At 26.0% G+C, this 25,763-nt stretch overlaps 1 protein-coding gene across 2 annotated transcripts in view; it reads right to left on the bottom strand.

Annotated features, from left to right (window-relative positions):
* The window catches only part of LOC122851628 (dipeptidase 1-like), a 42,013-nt gene extending 20,118 nt beyond the window's left edge, over positions 1–21,895 (bottom strand). Inside the window, exons 1-3 of one of the 2 annotated variants that reach the window (XM_044150982.1) lie at positions 21,089–21,895; positions 13,318–14,311; positions 11,107–11,430 (exon numbers count right to left, since the gene is read on the bottom strand). In XM_044150982.1, the coding sequence (XP_044006917.1) occupies positions 11,107–11,430; positions 13,318–13,581 (588 nt within the window). In that variant the 5' untranslated portion in view covers positions 13,582–14,311; positions 21,089–21,895. The remainder of the gene's footprint in view (positions 1–11,106; positions 11,431–13,317; positions 14,312–21,088) is intronic. The other variant, XM_044150981.1, reaches the window with a different exon arrangement.
* Positions 21,896–25,763: the final 3,868 nt, after the last annotated feature.

Genomic DNA, 25,763 nt, shown 5'->3' with positions numbered 1-25,763 from the left:
AATTTCAAAACCTCATCAATGCTGCAATAATATATAAACAAAAAAGAAAATTACTGTTGAGAAAATATATAGTACAGGTGGAACAATAAAAGTAGCATTCCATATATGGATCGATGTCTCGTTAAAATTTGAATATAGCAAAGAGAGACAACAACAATGACAACAACAACAACAACAACAAACAAACATTGGACATCAGTGGCATTGGATTTTGCTTTACGAGAAGCATCGTTGTACCAACTGGCGCACAAAACTTGTATACACGAATGAAATTACTATTACAAAAGGGGGATGGGTGAGATGGTGTATATAGGATTGTATCAGTCAGTGTGATGGAATTGCTCCAGAGTGCAAAGCAAGTAGAATGGGCAAGGGTCATTGTTGTGATAAATCATGTGGTTGTTTGTCCAACAATTGCTCCTGATTTTTTTCCACATAAAGTTAGCTAGTAAATTTGTTACATTTGATATGTGTATTTTATATATATATGCAGTACAAATATATATATTTTTATTATTTCCAATGTGAAAAATATTATTGAACATGAGATAGGCACGTAATAGGTTCGAGCAAATAGCTTATTCCTGGTTCCGGACATTGGTTTTCTTCGTGTGCACCTCTGCAATGTCAATGATCGACAAAAAAAAAATATAAAAAAGAAAATGACAAGTAGAAAATTGAGAACATCAACCGAAGAATCAAATGTTCAATACACTATATATAAAATTTGATATAAAGACTGTTTCAAGTTTATCCAATTTGAATGTAAAAGAGGACAATAGTATCATCTATTGTAAAACATATATAAAAATATACATAATATGATATCTAAAATGAGAATATTGTCGTATGTAAAGCACGAAGTAATCTCATTTTTATCACCTCACTCAGGTATACATGTATACATCAAGAATACAATATATAAAAAATATATTTGATAATCTATTTTTCCTTTTTTTTTTTTACTTTAGAAACATTGTGGTTTTATTTTCATTTTATTATTATATAACAAAAGAAAGAAAATCTTTTTATTTTTAAGACAAAAGAGAAAAAAAAAATAAATAAATAAACGAAGACTTGACAAGTCTGTCTAAAAATCATGGGACAAATGGTTGTGGTAGCAGATCTTCACATTGGCCTGGGGGTTGGATTTGGAATTACAATTTGTCTCTCTAAGAGTTTTGGCTTTATTTATTTATTATTATGATTATTGTTATATTTTTTTTTTTTGTCACATCTCATCCTCGTTTGTGTTTACCCCATTTTAGTCCCCTACTCGTTGATTCAACTCATGCTTACTTTGTTGCTTGCTTGCGGCTCACACTTGTCTCACATCGCCAACCAAACAATTTTTTATCAAAACAATAAATATATAAAATATGGAATATTATATATACCAAAATGACTAATGATTTTTGCAAATAATATACCATATTATATTTCAATGTTTTTGTTAAACCAATTTACTCATCAATCATTAAATATATATAAATTTATATTCCCAAAATTCAAATATACTTAATGAAACAATTCAATTTAAATAACAATTAAGTACTTGCACATTGTACATGTATTTAAAAAAGTACTTTGAATAAAAATTAAAAAATAAAAAAAAATGCTAAAGTTAAAAAGGATTATATTGTGATTTTATAGTCTATTTTCAGCAGATAAACTTTTAGTCAGTATATATTTCCTCATCCTTTTTTGCCTATCTCATGCAAGTGCTATTGTAGATACATGTATGTAAGTATATGCAATATATGTTGAAAAAAAAAACAGACAAAAGTCAGTGAGTGAGTAAAAAGCAGCTTCTAGGCATTAGCAATGAGTTTTACCCCAGAATGAAAAAGATGAAAAAAAAAAAACAAAATTAAAAAAAAAAAATAAAATGAGTAAACTAGGCCCGTCAGTCGAGGGTTAATTGGACAAGGGTATGGTAACGGAAGTGTTTGAAAATGATGGTGTGATATAGTGATTGTAGTTGTATAAGTATGTGTGTTCTACTTTAAACTTAACCTGGGATGACTATTTCCTTGAATTGCTTAGCTATATATATGTACAGAATGATTTTACAAGTAAATGTTTGAACACATTCACACTTGAGATGAAGTGGGATATGTCTGAGTCCAGTTACACCCCCAGGTCACATACCTAAATGTCAAATTGTATATATATCTATATATCTACTACATTTCAACATTGAAAATTGAATGTAACATTGCCTAAGTGCAGTTTATATGTTTTGTCTAGTTGAATTTTAAACTTTTATACATGGCTATATTGCTTTCAACGAATGTTGATTTGTAACAAGAAGATATAAGTGTTATTTTTCGTCTTTTATAAATGTATATATGTAAAAATATGTCATTTATTGTGAACCCTTGGTACTTATGCTGGTCGTTGGATGGCTGGTGTAGGGATGTCGAAATAGCTTAGGCTACATATCAGTTACCTCATGTCTGAATGCTGCTGTTGGGGAGAATAAATAAATATATATTTATGATGCAATGCCAATGGCAAAGACAAGAGGGCAGAGTGGTGGCATTATCGATGACATATACCTTGGGTATTGTATTGAGAACGACAACGTTATACTGATGGTACATTACTTTAACATGCTTGAAAGACTTTCGTACTTGAAAACATACACGCCTATATTGACTTATGTGACTTACAAGTATATAGCTTGACTGCTTGTGTCAGTTTTATATATATTTGTGTTGGTAAAGTGACTGTATATACACGCAACCTGAATGAGATGAGTGTATAAAGTGAGATCTATTTCATGCTTCATGTCTTTCTTTTGTACACTTTTATTCCTTTTTTTTTTGTCTATACTTTTAATACATTTTTTTTTTTTTTTTCTATTTTTTTAAGTCTTCCTTAACCAGGCTGTTGCTGTATAGGATAAAGTTTTCTTTGTGGGTAATGTGAATTATTACTGAAAGGTATATAAGAATTGTATCTAGAAACGAACGATGTTCTCTTGTCCTCTTTTTCTTTGTCTGTAGATTTTTTTTTATTTTTATGACTATATTTTTTTTTTTTTCATTTTTTTCTCTTGAATCTTTCAACTTGGATTGCTTTTTTATTTTTTTTTAATTTTATTTCTCTCTATTTTTTTTATTTTTTTTTTACTATTGTTCTGTGATACCGGGAGTGTTGACAATTTAATGTTGAGTAAACGATTGTGAAATAATGTCAAAAAGGATGACACATTGCATATGAAATTGTCACGTCATATGTAGATTTTATATATAAATTATTTAATTTCAGAGACTTTAAATAATTAATTTAACAATTGATCAGATACTTGATAGTGGTATATTCAATATTTAAATTTAATTCAAATTGTTAAATGATTTATGAATTATTTGAAATATGATAGATTGACAATTAAAAACTATTTAACATTTTTATTTTTAGATTGTTTTAATATATTATCACTTTTTTTTTTTACTCACTTGACGTTGATTCTTGATTTCATAATTTCACTCAACTTAATTAATTCTAAAATTAAATGTTTTATAAATTTAATCAACTAAAATTTTTATAGAAAATTATTTTTCAATTTTTTTTTTGTTTCAATAAAAATAAATTTTGACACCAATTGGTTTTAAGCTTTTATTTATATGAAAAAAAAAAAAAAACTTGTTACTTTTGTTATTTTTACTGTAAAACATGGCAAAAGATATTTTGAGTTTTTGAACTTTTTTTTTCATCAATTCTTATCCGTTTCAACTGTCAAAGAAAAGTATAAATAATCGATAAACAAAAAACCGTTGAGAGAAAAAAGAATGCATTATTTTCCGGTAACTATTCTCTCCTTTTCATTTTGTCAATTTTTTTTTTTATTATTATTTTTTCTATTGGCCCTTGCAAAATGTGAAATTGATGCGAAGTTCTTATATCCAAGACACTTTTCTATCCATTTTCCAACAGACCGTATTTTCGTTGTATACGTCAAGTTATTGAATGACTCCACACGTATCATTTCTTTCCCCTCATTTTTTATTTTTCGATTGTTAAAATGTCATTTTTTTAAAATCTATCATTTTCAACATATTCTCCCATTTCAGTTGAAAGTTTTTATATCTTTTTTTTTTTTTGCATTTTCCCCCGCATTAAATGTTAAAAGTCTACCCACGTTTTTTGAAAAAAACATATGGGCGTGACCTCTGTTACCTACTAAAGAATTAAGTGTCGATTATGTTGGCTATGGAAAAAATAAAAAAAAGATTCACCTTCACCTATTGGATCGTTGATGCCAATGTTTATGAAGGGGTTAATGTTGCAAAATGGCAAAATGAGGGTGCCTGATGGAAATTCGATAATAATTGTACTTGTGTGCCAATGTTATATTATCGATTGTTGACGATCAAAAAACTCTTTACTATTTTCGAGTATGTACTCTTTTTTTTTTTGTTACTTTTATCTTTCTTATCTCAGCAAACTTGGCCTCTAGACCTCACTTAAATTCTTCAATAGCTTTTTTTTTTTTTTTTATTTTATTTCATAATGAACAATACAATTTTCTGGATTTTCGTTTAAAATCAAATCCATGATCTCGAGAATATACGATAACTTTTTTCAATATAAAATTAAGTTTCATTATCGAGTTTAAAAGTTTAAGATAATTTTATTTTTTATATAACTTTCTGGTTTATTTTACTTTATTTTTTTTGACGAAAATAGTTTACAAGTTTGTTGTTTTTAAAAATATTATACAAATATACATTTCAATGCTGATGAAAATTAATAAGTTATATAAGGTGAAAAATAAGGAAAATAATATTATCAAAAAATTGAATTAGACATTAATGAATTATCATTAAAACCGTGCTTGTGGTTGAACACAAAGAAAATTTAATAAATGAAAATTTCAACTAGATTAAAAATTTTATAAAAGTTTATATTTTATCAGTATAGAATATTTTATAAGCCACTGAGTTTTCCAAAAGTTTAGATAGTTTTCCGTCATGTATAGAATTTGTTTAACTTATGAATTAATAATATGTTTAATATATATATACGTCAACGTGTTGATTTAATATCTGCATATTTGAATTTAATATGATATAATATCACTGATATCACATGGACTGTGCACATTATATTATAAAAATAATATTGCTATTGTAAATGTAGCATAAAAAATAAAAAAAAAAAATTATAAGATTGATGAGGCTGTGGCTGAGAAACAAATCTTTATTTACTTATGGTTTGTTGACTCTGTCTTTTGATATTGTGATGGGAAAAAGTTGTGGCTCAAAAGATGAGTGACTAAAAATCGATTTATCACACCTATTGTATGTACGACCTAGTGAACTTGATTTGAAGAAAAAGTGAGTGTGTGCAAAAAAAAAAATATAATAATAAATAAAAAATAAAGAAAATAATAAAGAACGTTTAAAGAGGTTTTCCATATAAAAAATCATAATAATTATTTTTTAACTCTCTTGTAGTCTCATGTGGTCGCAAGCTCTTAGTTTTAAATTTGACCATGGAAAAAATTAAAAAAATAACTGATGTAGATACCTCTTATCGAAACTAAAAGCATCTTTTTAATATCTACAATTTTATATAAATTTTAATATTTTTTAAAAATTATTTTTCTTTATAAATTTTATTCATTCATTGTTGCTATATTTTTCTTTTCGTATTGTGAAATATAACACGTTGAATATGACAAAAAAAAAAGGGTAGGAAAAATAATTTTTTCCAACTAAAATTAAGCACAAGGCAGTCAAGCTGCACGCAAGGTGACTAGCAAAATTTTACAACCCCAAGAAATTCCAACAGTATGAGTTGAATACTGAGAATGTTGCTTTTTGCTGATTTTAGAGAGAGGGTTGATGAAAAACGATTAATTTTCCACCGCGACACGGATTTTAAAACTGACAGCTCGACCTGGCGAGCTCTCTTGCGCCTCGAAAAATATATCTACCCCCATCTTTTCCCTTTTCCATATATACTCCTGTCTGGGTCAGCAATCTCCTCTCGCATTTTATATCCCTTCTCTATCTACCCTCGTTTTTTTTCTTGTCATCCCTCTTTTCATTTTTTTTTTTTTTCCTCTACGCACTGATAATTAAAAAATTCCAAAAAAAATTACTAATATTGCTACAGTATTACTTTTAATTTTTAACTAAATTAATTTCAAATAATTTATTAGCTTTAATAAATTCAATTTATTTATCTCGTTTATTAACTCGAGAAAAAATCCATCAATCACCAACTGACGAAACATTGTTTATTTTCATTTAAAATTTAATTTTCATTGATCAATAAAGTTACTTGAATATCAATCATTATTTTCAATTATTGACTCGTATAATACTATAAAAATATTAAAAAATTATTGACTTTAAATATATATTTACTCTTATATTTCAATTGAATTGTATATTTATTTTTTTTTAATTATTGTTGCAGATGATATGAATTTCAATGGAACAAGCCAACATCATCAATCGAGGAGTTCCATCATCAATTGAAATAATGGTGAGTTTAGCAATTTTTTCATCTATTCTATTTTGATTTTTAGTTTACTAAACTCCATAAAAAATACTTGCGTTTAGAGTGTAGTTAATTAAGTTTTTTCGTTATAAAAAAACTTTGTCATGTTCCATTGGATCAAAATCTTTAGTATATATCGTTTGAATATTTTGACGTCATTGCTAGTTTAATTTTGGATATTAAAGATTGAAATCCATTTGTTATTATTTATTATTTATTATTTTTGTCGAAAACTCGAGTCAAATTGAAGTAAGCTTAAACCAGTTTCCAATCAATCGCTTGAAAAAATCCGGGTAATAAGGCAACTTCTTTCCCCTATCAAAAACTTAGCCTGTCAAGTTACAAGGTGAAATAGTTTTTGGCGTCTGTTGAGGTCGTGAAAAGAATTGGAAATCAAAAGTATTATGGGTAGTTTGAGAAATGGTATGATGAAAAAATATCTAGGGTGTGTGAGCACTAGTATGAAAGATGGATTTACGAGAGAGAGAGAAAGAAAAAATAATAAAAAAAAAAATAAATAAATAAGAGAACAGAGTTATGGGGATTTTCGAAAAAGTTTGTGTTTCTGAAGCAAGCGAAAACTGGACAAATATATATTGTATTTGAGGGGTAAAGAAAATGGTAGGACAGGGTTACTGATCGTAAGGGTCACCGCATAGAGAGCGACAGAGCATGAGTGATGCTGCGGCAGAGAAGGCTGCGTCATGGAGTTCAATATAGGTGAAAGAGTTTTTGTAAATAAAAAAAAAAAGAAGCATACAGTAGCTGGGTAATGTTGGGTATGCTCATATACTCATGGAATTTGTAAAGTTGCATGGTCATAAAGCTTGACAAAATGATAGTTCATTTATTTTTTATTTACAAAAAACTTTCATTCACTTAATAATCTGCAAACAATCAAAATATTATGTTGAAAATATTATCTGTTGCTGTTTCTATATTATACATATATACTGATAAATAATGTCAAGGTATTTTATTTCATAATCGAATAGATGATGATGACACAAAATCAATAAAATCAAATTCTTTTTCTTTTTCTTTATAAATACCATTTTCAATAATATTTTACCCTCGTTTTATATTTATTATTTCTATATTTTTCTATTTATTTTTTTTAGTTTTTTTTTTTTTTTTTATATCTATTCATCTTGACTTTATTTAATTTTATAAATTTTTTTTTTATTCAATATCTAGTGTATTTATAAATAATAATTAATATCATAAAATCTCGTTTTACAATTCATCAAGTAATTGTCTATTTTATTATGATTAAATTGTATATTATTATATCCTATTGATCATCAATATAAAATCGATTATTATTACATCATTAAAAAAAAAATTTTTATTTTTTATATTCATATATAAGTGTTGCGGATATTAAACGGTGTTTGGATGATTTAAGTAAATGGCTGTTTAAAGATAAGAGAGTTGTAAAGAAGTCATAAAGATGTAGATATCAATTGTGTGTTGAGGGTGATACCCTATAAGCATTTAAGACACAATCATTATTATCATTATCATTGTCATTTATCAAGATACAAACAAGACATTAAATTATTATTTTTTATAACTAATAACAAATTAATTTATTTATATTTAAATTCACGTTAAATTCATTTTTTTTGTTCTACTTTAATTTAATTTTTAAACATTTTTTTTTTTATATAATTTTTATTTTTCTACGTTCTCATAATCTCAAGAGCTTTTTTTTTTTTCATCTCTTTTTACACATGTGTAGAATATCAATGTTTTATTCTTAAGCACCCAGCAAGAGTGGACACTAAATATTTTACATATTCTATAAAATGGTCACCGATAGAAACCCCTTTGGTTTCTATTCAGGTCGTGTAAAAAAAAAAAAAAGAAGAAGGGTGCAAACAAAGACACCAGAGAATCTGGGGGTTGAGAAACCCCTCGTATTATTATTCTCGACCTATAATGGTTGTGCAGGCAACGACAAACGAGAAACAAGAACCCCAGACTGATGGTATAAGGTATATTTTGTATATATGTATATGTGTGTTGGATGCTTTCTCTCTGATACACAGGTAAATATATATTTGTGCAATGTGTAATGTGTATGTGTAAGTTATCTAGTGTGTTAGTCTGGGCAACGGTGACTAGGGAAGCATCAAGGTGACCGGGGAATATACTGGTGTGGTCACGATAAAGATGAAAATGCATCTTTTGAAGTAAAATATATATAATGGATAAAAAAGAGATTGAAAAATGTCTACCAAGAAATATCCATCCACAAGATTGGTTTACAATATATAACACATTTTTTTATAATAATTTTTTTTTCTTTTTTCAAATTTATTAAAAAATTAATATTCATTATTTCTCTCATAAAAAAATATAATCCAATTTATGATTTATATATATTTATTTATTAAAAAAAAATATAATTAAAGTTTTTTTTTTTTAATTTAATATAAACTATTAAACACTTTTAATTATGAAAATAATTAAATTTTCGTAAATGAAAATACGTTAATACATATATAATATAGTTATATTTATATTTTCTCAAGCAAAGGAAATTAGTCTCGGAGGATGAACAAGAGTGTGATGAATATAATTAATTATTATCATAAATATAAATCTGTTGTTGGTTGGTTTATGATGTGTTTGAAGTTAAAATTCATTTAACGTATATATATAAATAGATAGATATATGCAAATAAAGAAAATTGATTTTGTAAATTAAAAAAGTTGAAAACAAAAAAAAAAAAGAAAAATAGATTAATAGACATATATGGATATAAAGAGAAAACAAGAGAAGTGAATAAGCAGAAATTGCAAAGAGGACATTGATTGGTTTGAAAATTCATCTGTTCTATACATGAATGTATATGAATAAAGTGATAAAGGTGAAGAGATGCAATGAAGAGAGAAAGAGGGATGATTATATTGTGGTAGTTGAGAGACAACATATAACAAGCACTATACCACGTTGATTCTATGCCACCTAAAAAAATTTTAACTGCAGTGCTGTGGCATAGAGGTAAAACTCAGTAATACATCATCATATATATATATATTTATACCACTAAAATAACCAGTAACCGCGATTCTGGTTTATTTTATACGTATATGTATATTTAGCTTTTTCAAACTTTTACATTTTAGTTTTCAGTGGCGTGGTAAAACTCAATATGGCTTTTCTCAAATACATTGAAAAACTTGAAGTGAGTAGTAGAGAGGCTTTTTGGTCTGGCATCAAGATCCATGATCATTCGAGTTTTTATATATTTTATTTTATTTTTTTTTTATTCTGCAATACATGTACTGCATTAATCATGAAAAAAACTAAATTCTTATATATATATAGGTATATATCGAAGAGAAAAAATTATTTTTTATTTGTGAATAAAAAATTGAAATAATTTATTAATATATACACTGCCAACACGCGCAACTTGAAAGGTTATTTTGAATAATATATGAATAAAAAAAAAATAAATAAATAGTCAAGATATGCTTTTATAATATTGAATGCTATACATATATCATAACTTTGCTGTATGATGTATACAAGACGATTGAATATTGGTATTTTCAAATGCGCATGTGATCGAAAACAGATGCTGATGAAAATTCGTTGGATAAATACATGGGAGGGAAGAGAAGAAGGGTGGTTTTAAATATAAATATATAACTGGATATTATCATATTATAATTGCGTAAATATAGAATATATTATAAACACATATAGACATGTATATTTATGCAGCTAAAACTATAGTTTCAAATCACGTGAGTTTTCAATTTAATTTATTTTCCGGTAATTATAATATTGAATCTTGACAAGGCCATGAACGTATCATAGATTGAGAAATCAATATATTGACTGGCCTAGTATTAGTATATTGTGCATATGAATAACAAGAGAATGACATCGTCATTCTAGTGCATAGTACATTGTCAAGTGACTTTATGAATATAACGATGGTCAGCAATATTGAAAATACTAAAATAGACTGGATGAAAAAAAAAATATATATTGCTTAATCCATTTTTGATATATACAGAAAATAAAAATAAAAAAATCATTTAAAAAATCAATGCCATTCGAACCTTATTTTTTTTTTTGCTTCTATTGTCCAACCATCAGCTTCTTTTTCAAAGGGACACTTGGCACAAATGGTGTTACCACAAAACAAAAATGAAATAAATGAAATTTAAAAAATGAAAAAAAAATTCCTAAAAATAGTTGGAAAAACAAATGCTTGAAATTCATTCACGCCTGATGGTTGGTGTTTTTTTTTTTTTTTTATTTTTATTGTTTGTTATTTTTTTTTGTATTTATTTGCCATCGCTTTTCAAATCGAGAATCAACGATTGAATTGAAAAATAAAAAAAAAAAAAAAATAGTATAGAGAACGAGAAAGGTAGAATGGAGTAAAGTAAAAACCATGGAATGACAAAATGAAACGGTACAGAAAAATAAAAAAATTAAAAAAAAAAAACTTACGATTCAAAAAAAAGCACAAGTTAAAAACAAGAGAATGACGAGCTTGATGGTATGATTTTTATATGAAACAATTGACGTAATATGGATTATTTTAATTGGCTTACCTGGTAGTCCATGTAGTTACCATAGCCCATGTGATTACACGTACATGCACATGCCTGTATGTGTCTTCTCATATCAAGCTCAACTTCTTCACCACAAACACCTCTTGAATTAGCCATCATCGTATCACCCATACAATATGTACCAGTACAATACATTCTTGGATCATTTTGATCCAAGTAACCACCTCCAGTATCATTATGATCATAACCCATACGGCTTTGACATCTTGAGTCAGTAGTAAATCCAACTCGAGATTGTGATCTTTGATCCTCATAACCAACCCTTGATTGTGAACGAAGTATTCCTGGTGTTGGTATCTCTTGCTATTGAATATTTAAATTTACAAAAAAATTATAATATTATATATATACAAAACTTTTTAATTATTAATTTAATTATTTCATTATCAATCATATATAATTAAAATGCAAAATAAATTTTTTTTATAAAATTTAATATGTTATCTACAGTTGAAGTGGAAAAAAAATTAAAAAAGTAATTTAAAAATAGAAAAATAAAATAAAAGAGTTATCAAATAATGCAAATTTTCATTAAGAAAAAGTTTTGAATGTTTGATAAAATAATTATGATTTTATAATTTAACAAAATATTAATTTTAACTGAGCTTAAAAATATAGTTTGTATAATTACAATAAAGATATTATATTTTATGTTTATAAAGTAAAATTTTCGTTGTTGAATAACATTAATGTTATGTTAAAAATTTAGAAATATTTGTTTTTCATTATAGCTATATAGCTTCAGGAAAAACTTTAAATTAAAAATCAACAATATTGATTTAAATTCAAACTATTATACATGTACAATTACGTTAATTGGTGTAATTTTATGAGTCAAATATTATACAGTTAAATGTTGAAATTTGAGAAATTAAAGTTGGCACGATTTTTGGATGGCGCCAACATCGTAATAAGGTCAATAATATCTACCATGCCAAATATTAACTTGTGCTGAATGTTGTGTGTTTAATTGAATTTCAACATCTGCTTTGTCTTTGCATACAATATTAATAATTATAAATATTTATCTTCATATATTATTACTATTTTATTCCTTCTAATGATTCTAATTATTTCGTTAAATTGTCTTTAAAAAGATAACATTTTAAACCCTAGTAAAAAAACAAAACTGTAAGTACAACTAAAAAAGTATAAAGCCATTTTTTTTTTGTGGCTGAGTGTACCATACTGTGCTCTTTCATTAACAATAAACTTTTTTTTCTTACATGATTTTAATGAGATCAGTACAACAACAAACACTATAAAAAAAAAATAGTAATAAAAGACTTACAGAACATAGTCCATAACAATTTCAATGTAAAGCCTCATAATACCAAACAATTTTTTAAATCTACTTTATTTAATTATTAATTAATTTCAATTTAAAATTTAAGATATTGAAATTCAATATTTAAATAAATGTTTGATTTACAAATATATTGATATATATGAGTATAAGTAATTAAACATTCCAATAGCAAAACTTGAAATACTTTTGATTACAGTTCAAAGTAATATTGCATTTATAGAATGTGACTTTTAGAGACAAGTTCATCTGTGAATATCACACAATTGTTTCACAAGAGTCGTCATGTTCACGTCACGTAATGCATTAATAAATACCAACTCATGTTCACCCTGGTACAAAGTCAAGCAATTGATGAATATTATATACAATATATATATATATTAAGAGATTTGAGGTGTGCACTTTGTGAATTGACAGCAATGAGTGTCTACGTTTGTATATAACCGTAAAATACAGAAATACTCTAGACAGTTGTATGTATAGGTACACTTATCTCACATGAATTGCTATAAGAGTGGCTTTGAAGCACTTGAGAAATTTTGTTAACTACATTTCAACCAAAATGAGCTTTCTCTTATTGAACTGTATTTCATAAATAACGAGGAGAAAAAAAAAAATTGGATACTTTAATTTATGTTTTTTCAAAAGCATATTCAAGTGATTTTTTTTTTCAAATAATTCATGTTTTAATTTACACCCTTGCCCTCTCTGTCAACCCCCAATCCAACATTTAAAAAAAGATAATTTTAAGATCCTAATGCTTTTTATTTTTCCCCTTTTTCATTGACCGAAAAAAAATTTCTAAATATTCAAATAACAATGAAAATAATACATTGAAAAATATATCATAATTATAAAATTAATAAAATGAGAAATATTACCTGAGGAAATGTTTCCTCTTGATAGGGTGTACGTATCCTCTGACAATCATCATAACAACGTCCATCATAAGCACTTGGTGGTCTTGGGTATGTTTCTTGTGCAGCAGCTGCAGCTGCAGCAGCCGCGGCTGCACAACAATCTGGTATTGGTGCTTGATAAGACTCATAAGGACATTTTCCATCAAGTGTAGTTGTCCCGGAAGCTCTTGACACCTGGTGGACACGCTCCTGTGGACCACTACCGTAACTAGCACTGTGATGCATTCTAGTACCTCCACTATATCAACAAATTTCACTCTTTTTTTTTCCTTTAATAAAATCAACACTAAATTTTTTTATTTCTTTTTTTGATTCTCTCACTTGAAGCCTTGTTTATATATAGCTTCTTCTATTTTTTGTTTCACTTATTTAATTCACTATCCAACACAATTGACCAATGATTAGCCATAAATTACAATCCTGCTTGTATCATGAATATCTTGGTACATCGGTATTGCAATTACCAAACCTTGGCACAGGCAAACCGACGATGTCATGTATTCAGGACACTGAGTATTCAGCCACATTGAGACTGTCTCATCAATGTCCTCGCTATCAATAAATCGGTCCATTCTATCACGAATGGACCCTTCGAGGCCTCAATTACTATTAACCCCAACAATCAACCAACCACCCTCTTCTCTTTCTCTTCCCTTTCTTCTCCCTTTTCCTCCCTCACCTCCTCTTTTCTATCGTTCCTTTTTTTTTCCTCAATTTTTTTTTGCTTAGAAATTTGCTTTTATACACGCACACACACTCAAATACACTCACACACACTATTATCAACAATTTACTACATTTCCATTATCCAAAATCTTTTTTTACACTGTTTTTATTGTTAAACAGGATTTTGTTTTTTATGACAATAGCTGTGTGTTGTTATTATTATTGGTATAATTTTTTTTATTTTTTTGTTGATGTTATTTTTTTAACTGATACCTTGTTAATATTGTTCCTGAAACAGAGATAATTATAGAAAATTAATTTATTAATTTTTTTATAGTTTACAAATAAATGAGTATAATATTTTTATTTCTTTTTATGTGTTTATCAACAATATTTTTATCATATTTATTATTATTAAATTCATTAAAATAATTAACTTATTAATTACAAGTTATGATTTTTATTTTTCTCTTTCAATTATCATTCATATTCATTTATTCAACTCATCAACTACGAAAAAAAAATAGAGAAAAATAATATATTGTGTAATGATAAAATAAAATTTATAAAAAATAAAATGAAATATATATTATTTTAATTTCCGGTTATAGTGTATATGAAAATGATCATAAATCATTGTAGAATAAAAGCAAAAAATAAGATATAAAAAAGGAAAAAAAAGTCAAAGCGTGTGAGGTCTCAAGAAAGATTGACTAGCGAGAAATCGAAAGAGTACCAACTTTTTTTATTAGTAGTATATAGTATCGAGAGGATGAGAGGATGAGAGGATAAAGCTGTATTGGTCTCGAGGGAAGTGAAACATCCTCTATAGATTTTTCGTCTTTTCATCCAACTTTGTATCTTTCTATATATATATTTAGACAAAAGACACTTCTTGTTACTTCGTTTCTGATCCAGAGTAGCAATTTCAATGTTACACCTCGTCAGTTGGAAGTCCCGTGATAGTTTTATTCTTGAAAAATTTCGTCAGTTTGCTATATTTGTACTGTGATACATGAAATGTTACAACCTCGTACTATTCACTGCATGGTTTTTGATATCGCAACAGAAAACCTCAATATCATCCGACAATTTCTTTCTTTCTATAGCTCTTTTTTTTTGCTTTTTTTTATTTCTTTGTCACAAAATGTGGTATCTTGCCACATCCGAATACATATTTCTCTTGTTCTCATTTTTATTTTTTTTTTATCTTTTCATATTTTTGGTCTTTACCCTTATTTTATTTCTTTTCTATTTTTTCATTCCCTTTTTTTTTTTTTCATCAAATATTCTTTTTTTTTGCTTTTATTTGTACTTCATCTTTTTATACTCTCCCTTTAGCGATAACGAGGCTCCTGCGAATCTCTTGCATAAACTTTAGAAAAAATAAAAACAATATATATGCAACATAGAGTCTTGAGTGCGGATAGGTGAGAGGTGAAGAAATATATATAAAAAAAAGAAGAAAAAATGAATATATATAAAAATAAAAATTTCGAAAGAAAAAAGAAAATAAAATTATTAGACTAAGGGCTCAAAAGAAAAGTAAAAAAGTCCGTACGCCATATTTTTGCGTGAATCTTAAACTTTTTCTTCTACAATCTCTCTCGTGCTACATTATTATTATTTTTTTTTTCTCATGAAATATTTATATTATTACCATTATTGTTTTTTTTTTTTTTTTCATACTTTACTTTTGATTTCAACACTCACCTTGCCACCTCTTTTTTATATATTTATTTACTTGATTTTTTTCTTTCATTTCCAACTTGTGGATAACTCTATGAAAATTTTTTGTATCTTTTTTTCTGTTTTTTTAACAATTTGGTATTATGTCGAATTTATGTAATTCCTTTTGAGCTCAATTAATTAGTATGTACGAGGTTGTTTAGCAAATAGTACGTGGTTAAAATGGTATTACTTTAAATAATATAAAATTACCTGTTGTGATAATTATTTGTATACATATATGGTCTCAAAAAAGCAAAAGGGATTTTTGGGTAAAATAGCTTGGTAAAAGATAGCCGAGGTTGTTCGTGTATTTAAGCCCATATAAAATCCGATATGAGCATTAAACCTAACCCTCCATTAAGGAAGACATGCAGTGTATACTATACATCAATGTCTCATATATAAATTTGACCTCAATTTACATCCTATAATTTAATAAAAATCTGACTTATTCAAAAAAATAAAAAATAATAAATTTAAAGTTTAATTTTAAAAATAAAAGATAATTAAAATTTATCGTGTAAACCAAAATACCAGGTCTTTAAAAAAACATTATCCTCAAATTCTACCTGAATAATTTCAATTTAAAATAAAAAAAACCGTCAGGATTAAAAAATAAATAAATAACCAAATAAAAAAAAAAAGAAAAGCTAGTAAAATACACAAATTGAGAACAATTCAACCAACGATGCTATGAATCAGCGAAAAAAAAAAATAAAATAAAGAAAAAAAAAAATGATACCACATCAATTCGTGTCTACTAGATCATCAGAGAAAAATATAAATTTATTTATTTATTTATTCATTTATTTGTTTAGCCTGAGTTGAACATGACCCTCATGTATTTTTTTATTTTTTTCCTCACCCTACTGTCACATGTAAAAAAAAAAAGATCGAAATAAGAAAAAAATTGAAGAAAACAAGATACATATCAAGCTCTCAGCAAGGTCGATCTTTTTTGTAAAGAAAAATAAATATAAAAAACAAAAAAAAGTGAACTAAAATTTAAAAAAAAAGCACGAAAAGTTGATGTATTCATGTATTTTATAGAACCCTGTTTAAAAGAAAAAAAAAATAATAATAAAGTGACAGGAAAAAAAAAAATATTAAAATACAAAATTTATATATACACATCAAAGTAAAGAAAGTAAAAACCCTACACACACTTGGTATTTTTTTTTTACTTGTCAAATAATTTTTTTAAATATTTCACTTTATCGTTTGTCGTAAATCATTTTGAAATTTCTCTTTTGCAATAGCATTTGTGTGTGTGATGTATATTTGAGTATTTACTATATATAAAGTTAACCCAAACATTTTGCGGTTTGTTTCATGGATTTCATGGTAAATAAGGGTTTGAGGAAATAGCGGCAAGAAGGGTAGGGGGGTTGATGTATCTTTGCAATGTTATACCAAACCCACATGCTGAGGTGTATCTGTGAAATTGATGATAATCATGCGTATAGCCTCAAGTGATGACGATGTAGATTAATCGGATCGATATCAAATTATGCGGGTTCAAGTGAGAGACACCAAGAGATGGTTAAAGACAGGTATTAACCCTTTAAGCTTGTTTCTGAGTATTCAAGATTGCTTAATACTCGGCAAATATTATGTACCTATTTGACAATTAACACCCTATTATATTACATCAATTTTTTTATATCTATATATTTAAAAACTATTGCTATTATTTTTTTTTTAATTTAATTTAAACTAGTTTAATTATGGAAATCAAAAAATACTAATTTTTTAAATAATAAAAGTACTTTGATTTTTGGACATATTAAATTTTACTTTTCTATATACATGTATATGTAATAAAAGGATAAACTAATTTACAAAATTCACTTTGGTTTGAAGGAATAATTTATAAACTCTGTGTAATACATTTAGGGGTTGAGGGTTAGTGTGAGAGTGAAAAAATAAAAATAAAGTCCAAGGACTAATCCAATTTTATTTCTCGTCTTGGTTTCATTTATACACTGAGGGATGATCTATATACATTTTTATTATATAATTATATATATGTATGTATGTACTGGTTCTAAAAGTGCTTGTCTTGTTACTTGACTTTCATGTCAAAAGTTTCACTAAATTGATTGAAATTAAATCATTCAAGCACAACACTCTTCTTCATGACCAAGATAATCTATTTTTCATTATCTCATCAAATTTTTTTAAACAATTTAACCTTTTTTTTTATATTATTTATATGTACACGAATATGATATTTAAAAAAAATATCATTTTTAGCTTTTCAAAATAGGTAAATTTTAATTAACACGTTTCAAGTTGTTGTTATTAAATATACTTTGATGTTGGAAGAGTGATAGAATTTCATTTGTACGCATGTTTTATCAAACTACCGATTAATTCCCCTAAAAATATTTATTTACTTGAGTAATGTGAAATATGTTTGTTTAATTCATCATTTGTCGTATTGTCACAATGATACTTGCGATTATTCATATAGAAGCTTTGTAAATATTTGTTTGTATATATATTTTTATAAAAAAAAATAATATAATATTATTATCACTAGAATAACATGATCATTAATAATAAATTTATTGTTAATTATATCAAAAAATATATCAAATTATAATTTACATTTATAAATACGGAAAAGTAATGTAAACAGTTAATTATTTAATATTATATTATCATTAATAAACTAAAAAATGTATACAAAAATGTATATCTAATAAATAAATAATGAAAAACAAATATTTACAATTTACATATTTTAAATTTTCTATTAGTATATAGGTACACAGAAAAAAAATATTTTTAAATAAATAAAAATGAAAATATCCGGGAAAATTTAATAAACGTAAATTACAATTTAATTAAATTTGAAATTGTACTTTCAAAGTATGAAAAAGGTTTCATAAAAGTAACACCATAAAAATTGAATTAAGTTGAGTGTATAAACAATGTATTTTCTGATTTCTTTTTTTTAATTTTTTTTTTTTTTTTTTCATGTGGTAAAAAGTACTTGTTTTAAATATAATAAATTAAACAAAAAAAAAGAAAAAAAACCGGTATAAAGTCGTTAAATATTAATACCATTTCAATGTACACAGAATTTTTTTTTATTTTTTTTTTCAAACATGTAACTATACCCGATTTTAAATTGAAATTAAATCATCGAGAAAAATGAAAATTTATTACTAAAATAAATGGATAAGTTAAAAAGTTAATAATGATAATGAAAAAGTAAATAAATAGATATCTTAAATACTTGAGAATTTTATAAAAATAATTTATCGGTAAATGAGATTGATGAAATTCTTGATGAGCTTTACAAAAAAAATTTGAAATGCAATTTTTTAAGTTATCTACTCGTATAAATTTCACTTATTTCATCTTATCTTAACATATATTATTAAACTTTATTATTTTTAAATTGTTAATATTTTTTTCTATAATATAATCTACTAATTTTTATCAAAATAAAAACTACCCTCTAGTTGAATAATAACAAGTGTCATTTTCTCGCTCATAATATATTGTCAGGCAAAGCCAACGTAAATTTAATATTGTTACAAAAATAATGTTAAAACTTAAATCAACAAGATTATGGTTTAAAGAATTTTTTTTTTTTTAAATTGTGCATCAAGTGGTTGGTGATTTAACGTAGTGGGGATGACAAAATTCAATGTAGCAACTGGTAAAGAATTCAACAAAAAAAATTAATAAAAATAAATAACTAAAGTTATCTTGAAAAATTGAATTTTAAAAAACACTAGTAGCATAAATAGAAAAAAAAAAAATTTAATTTAAATAAGAAAAAAACAATAAAAGTAAGAATGGTAGTAGTAAAAGTAGATCAGTAGTAAAAAAGAAGAAAAAAAAAATAAAACTATTGAGTATTATCAAAGACAACGATAATATCATGTAATAAATATTTGATTAAATTCAGCAATATGCAATTGATCGTAAAACGTAAATTAAAAAAGTCCATATTGATAATTGAAAAACGTGTGTAGAATAGTATGAATACGTTGTTTATATCTGCTCAATATACATTTACATTTATAAAAATTTATCAAAGAGTTTTACGTTTTTTTTATTTTGTTAATAAAAAATAATAAAATAATATAGCATAGAAAAAAAAATCCAGTAAGTACATTAACAAAGGAGATTCATTTTTTGATGCTTGAAGAAAAAAAAAAAAATCATAAAGTAAAAAAAGAGGTATGCGTTAATTAATTAAAATAATTGGACGCTTGAGACTAGGTACTTTGAAAAGTGGAACAGAAATAAAGCAACAGCCGGGTGAAGATAAGAAGATGACAGTATACAGAGTGTTTCCGATACTTAGAAATACTTATTTTCACAAGAGTACATCAAATAGTAACCTCTTCATTTATCGATAATATCAAATTTACCATTAAATTTTTTAATTATAAGGAATTAAAATAATATTCAATAACTAGAATTAAATTTTTAAATTGAATAAATACTTTGATATACTTTCATGTATACAATGCGTGTGTATAAAAAAAAGTACTTGTATCTACAACAAATAATTATATAAAAACTCTTATCCAAGAATAAAAAAAATAAATAAAAAATCGTGTTTTAACAAAAATACAGATAACAAGTCAAAAGACGAAGAATGCGAAAAAAGAAAAAAAAAATTTAAATAAAGTAAAAAATCCATTGAAAGTAAAGAAAGATACCAAAGTTGGTATTTTTGAAATAATAAAATGAATAAAAAATAAACTACAAAGCAGTAACATAAGCTATTGTAATTGGGTCTTTCAATTTATTTATTTCTTTGTCCAGTTATATCTCTTTTCACTCTGTAAGTCCCATTTACGACAAACCTTTTTGTATTTCATGTCGAAGGTGCTGATGAAAGGAAAAATAAAAAAATAGAAATAAAAATCAGGAAAAAAAATAAAAGTAAGAAAAAAAAAAAAAAAGAAATTGTGAGAAGGAAGTACAGAGTGGATTGGAACGGCGACGTCAACAGCGTCGAGACGCCTCAAGCGTGATATCCGAGATAGTGTAGGCGAAGAGTAAAGTCTCAGTGAACGAGCGCGGTTACGGTAATGATGGACCTCAGGCAATTCAGTATATATAGAAAATCTCATCTACTCACCTATACTCATAAAAATATATGTATAAACATGCATATATATATATTTTATATATGAACCTATATTGTTAATCTCATCATGACTCTGTATATGCATGTGTACAATGAAACCACGTTTTCTCTCTATTTACGTCACATTCACCTTGAAATGTCAGACAAAAAAAAAGAAAAATAATATTTTCAACAATAATAATATCAAATTATTATAATGATAATACACACCTGAATAATTTATTTATTTTTTTGCCTTCATGGCTTCATTGATACGTTATTTGTTTATTTTTTTTCATTGATCATTTTTGCGAATATTCTACAAAATATAACTATCAATTTTATTCATTCATTATAAACCATTAAAAAGTATATTTTTAAATTATATCATTTTGTAATTGATTATTACTATTATTATTATTATAATACGGTTCTATTTTGTATGAGTAAAATCGCGAAAACACGCGTGGGCAGTGAAGGAATAGTTTTACACATAAATTTTTTTTTTCTTCACTTATTTATTTATAAATTTAATTATCTACTAGTTGTTAAGAAAATTAATGCAACTAAAATTTAAATATCTCTAAAATTTTATAATTAAAAAAAAAAAGTTTCAAACATTGTTTATTATTTTTTTTAATTAAATTAATTTTTATATAAAAATTATTTATACCAAAATAGTAAAATCCAGTAGGATGAAATAAAATATTTAAAAAAATTTTCACAATAAATTATTGAAAATATAAACAGTCATGAAAAGTATGAATATTATTGTTTTTTTTTTTTTTTTTTTTTTTTAAATAATTATTTTTTTTAATAGTAATTACATAAAACACTGGAACACACAAGTACACACTCACATAAATTAACACACGTGGGTTTTTTTTTTTTTTTGTTTTAATAATTAATATGTCATGTTTATATATATATTTCCTTATTATTCAGGCACAAGTACACACTCGTATTTATCTAAAAATGAAATATGAAAAAAACAACTGTTCAAAAGCGAAAGCCAAAGCACGCTCGAGTCGCCGCGGCAAGACTGGGGCTCCTCTGCTACCCGGCCGGGTAGCTCCCATGGCAACCCTGGCTTTACCCTCACTCTTTATCTCATTTTCCATTTCCCATTCCCTTTGCCCTCAGTTTACTCTACCCCTGCCAACCGTCATACCATTTGCCGCCTCTGCAAGCTCTTCCACCCACTGTAGTTTTAACATATATATATTCAATATCTACAGCGCATTCAGCAGCAGTTGTATGACACAAGCGCCATCTCTATGTCATCAACACTTTTTTCTTTCTCACAAGCACTTATTCAAATATATAAAAAAAATATCACCATCTCTTTTTTTATCTTGCTATAATATATATAATACGTGTAATACGCGAATTGCGTGCGCACATATAACCTCTCATCATCGAGGTAAAGTTGCAGAAGCTCGTGGCTTGCCCAGAAGCTTTTTTTTTTTTTTTTTCTTTTGCAGCTGTCCTTTCCCTCAGTCTCCCTCCAATTTTACCCCTGACCCATCTCATTTTCCTACTTTTCCTCCTCCTCCTCCTTCTTCTTCATCATCTCCTCGTTCTACTCTTCTTCCTTCTTTGTACACGAATATTCTACAATACACTGTACCCTCAACCTTTTAATAGACAGAGACAAAATACATAACATTGCGTCCTTTTGGCGAGGTAAGCTTCCAAGCCAGAAAATCTAACGGCTCGACATGGTTGTGAAGTGCAAAAAGAAAAAAAAAAAAAAAAATACCTCGATCACACACGTTTTCAACTCCCTTCTTCATTACGTGTTTCAAAGAGCCCTTTCTTTTTTTTTTCCCTTCCCTGTTTTTTTATTTTGTCCCTCAATGACGCTGAAAGTAATGATTCTATATGAGTCTTCTTTTTTTTTTTTTTTTTTACATGTTTTGTTTTCATTGTTATCTTTGTTTTTTCTTTCTTTCTTTGTCGGAAAAACCATGTAAAAATTAGTTATCATTATGTCGTGTAAATTTTTTTTTATGCCTATTTGTAATTTTTTTTTGTTTTTTTTTTTTTCATTCAAGTTTTACGATTATCTACGGCTAAAGAAAAATGTCATGTTCAAATGCACCGATGGGTTATCTATAGAATTTGTTGCTACAGATATTTTTAGTTTTTTCGATATACATGTATAGCGTTGTATGTCGAAGCAATCAAGATAAAATCGTATTGAAAGAGATGATATTTAAGAAATAATGAAAATAAAGTGTAAAAAATAAAACGATGAGTAAGAAAAATTCAATAGTTGAGTCATGTGGAAGCTGTAAAATCGATGGTAAATAATGTGAATGAAAATAAAGTTTTAAATGAATTTGATAAAGATGAGATAAATTTTTCTTTTTATCTTTTTTATTATTATTTTATAATTTTTTTTGAAATTCTTTCTATTGATGTTTCCAAATCAATGAAAACTTATAGATTAACGATAGAAAAATTAGATCTTAAACATTTTTATACATGCAAATGGATGTAAAAATAAAAAATAGTTATATTTTTTTCCAATCTATTTGATTTAATATTTTAATATTTAATTTTTTTTTTATTCAAATATATTCACGTGATATTTTTCTGTTGGAATAATAATTTTTTATTACTTTTACACATCGTTGTTGATTTTGAAATTTTATAAATACATTGGAATAATTAAACATAACAAATATCGAGAAAAAAAAAAACAAATAAAATTAACATAATAAATTGTATCAAAATTTTACATGAAAATATATTTTTTCATGTTTTATACACGTCTGGTTGAATAGAACTTGCTTACAGTTCACCAGCCAAGTAGTGTCAGTCACTGCTATAGTCAGACACGCTTGGAATTGTCAATGGCACAAGTATCTAGTGAAAATCTATAGTCCAGTTGAAACCAGAACAGTCAGTCTAGCCGCATCCTGAAGGTAATCGTTATTTTCTTTTTTAAATTGTATTTTACAACAATATATAAAAAATAACTCAAAATATAAATTTAGTAATAAAAATAAATGCAATAAAAACTTTGACGAGACTTAAATTCTCAAAACGAATGCTGCAATATGATTGAAGCAAAAACGAGAAAAAAAAATTTAAAAAACCATCTTTTACTGGTATAATGAAACGGAAATGAAAAAATATAATTATCTATTTTTTTAATCGATAGAAAAAAAATAACTAAAATTAAATTATTCGTTATTTTTTATCTTGTTAATATAATTTTTTTTTTAACTTTTACACTTCGTGTGATAATCATTGTGAATGTACAAAATTGATAGTAAAAATTAACGATAAAATATAACAAAAATAAAATAGAATGAAAAAAAAAATAAATAAAGGGTATAGAAAATGGGCTAGAAAGCACGTTAAAAGGTGGATATAAATCTTGAAATGTACTAGCAAAACGACGTTTAAATCTATACGATTCGGGTGTACGATTTGGCCTTGGACAACGGTCGAATGAGTTTTCTTATATTGAAAATACGAAACGAATAAGACAGCCAAGATAAGACAAAAAAAAAAAAAAAGAATACCAGTTGCTGCAACCATTGCAAATCCATTGCAAATTTTATTTTATTTTCTTTAAAATCTATACTTACATTGAACTATTCTTGAATTTAAAAAATCTTTTATATATATATTTTTTTAAAATTTATTTCTCATATTCTTAACGATAAAAATCAGTATATAGATACATTTAAATAAAACCAAGTAAATTTTTTTTTTTTTAAATTCTACATATATTCAGCCAAAATGAAAAAGATATTTTGAGATCGCATGATAAGTAGCTGTCTCATAAATTCATAATCCATTGCTGACAGGAATAAAGGAAAAAGAGATAGCAAATAAATAAATATTAAACCATGAGAGTGCACAAAATACACAGACTAAAAAATTTGTCAACATATATTCATCGTTCGACTTTTACATTTAGACATAAAATCCAGACAAGCATTTTTACATTCACACTGTGACCTTTTGGCTATTATTAAATTATCCATTTTTATATATCATTTTTTTTTTTCCTTTACTTTATTTTCTCAAATAAAATAATCGAATAAATTTAAAAATGTCAATGATTATAAAAAAATATAAAAATAACAATCAATTGATGATATTTACTTGATAAAAAAAAAAAAATAATATAATGAATTTAAAAAAATAATTATAATTTTTACCAACTATTTAATTCATTTGTTTTTTTTTTTTTTTAAATTCCTTGTTCATTATTTATTTTTGCAACACGTCTCATTGTGCATATGAAATTTTTAAATAATGTCAATGAAAGTGTGAATATATAGACAGAACATTTACCACATGAGAATAGTGACAGTGCTTCAGACCCCCTTTGGGTTAGCCGCGAAATTTCGCATGCCATTCCAAGCTTTGTTTCTCTTTTGCCTGCTCATTCTCATCACATGCATTTATACATATATATGTACACATGAATTGGACCCTGACACACGCTCCAATAGACCATCAGCATGAAGAGAAGATTCCACTGAAGCCATATAAATATATATATCCATATACGTATATATGTATAACTCATGATAAATGAAGGAATGAGAAATTCAGAAGTGAACTAACTGTTGTTCTCTTTTATCCTGTACGTGAATACATTGTAGAATTATTAGTAGAGACGTATGAATGTACTTGCACATCGAGACAAACCACTATATTTATTAAAGACACAACCAACCCCAAATTTAACAAATTAAATCCAAGAGCTGGCTATATCAACGTTTATACTACTTGCAACGTTGCAATTCATCGGAATCATTTTATAATAGACAATGAAAAAAAATATTTCAAATACTAAAAAAATTACATGGTTTTATTGTTATTATATTATTCAGATATTGTATCTAAATTCCATCAACAATTATCATTATTATTA

Source organism: Aphidius gifuensis, linkage group LG3 (assembly GCF_014905175.1).
Source record: "Aphidius gifuensis isolate YNYX2018 linkage group LG3, ASM1490517v1, whole genome shotgun sequence".
NCBI lineage: Eukaryota > Metazoa > Arthropoda > Insecta > Hymenoptera > Braconidae > Aphidius > Aphidius gifuensis.
Note: the sequence above shows the minus strand (reverse complement) of the source record. Positions and strands in the feature narration are given on the sequence as shown.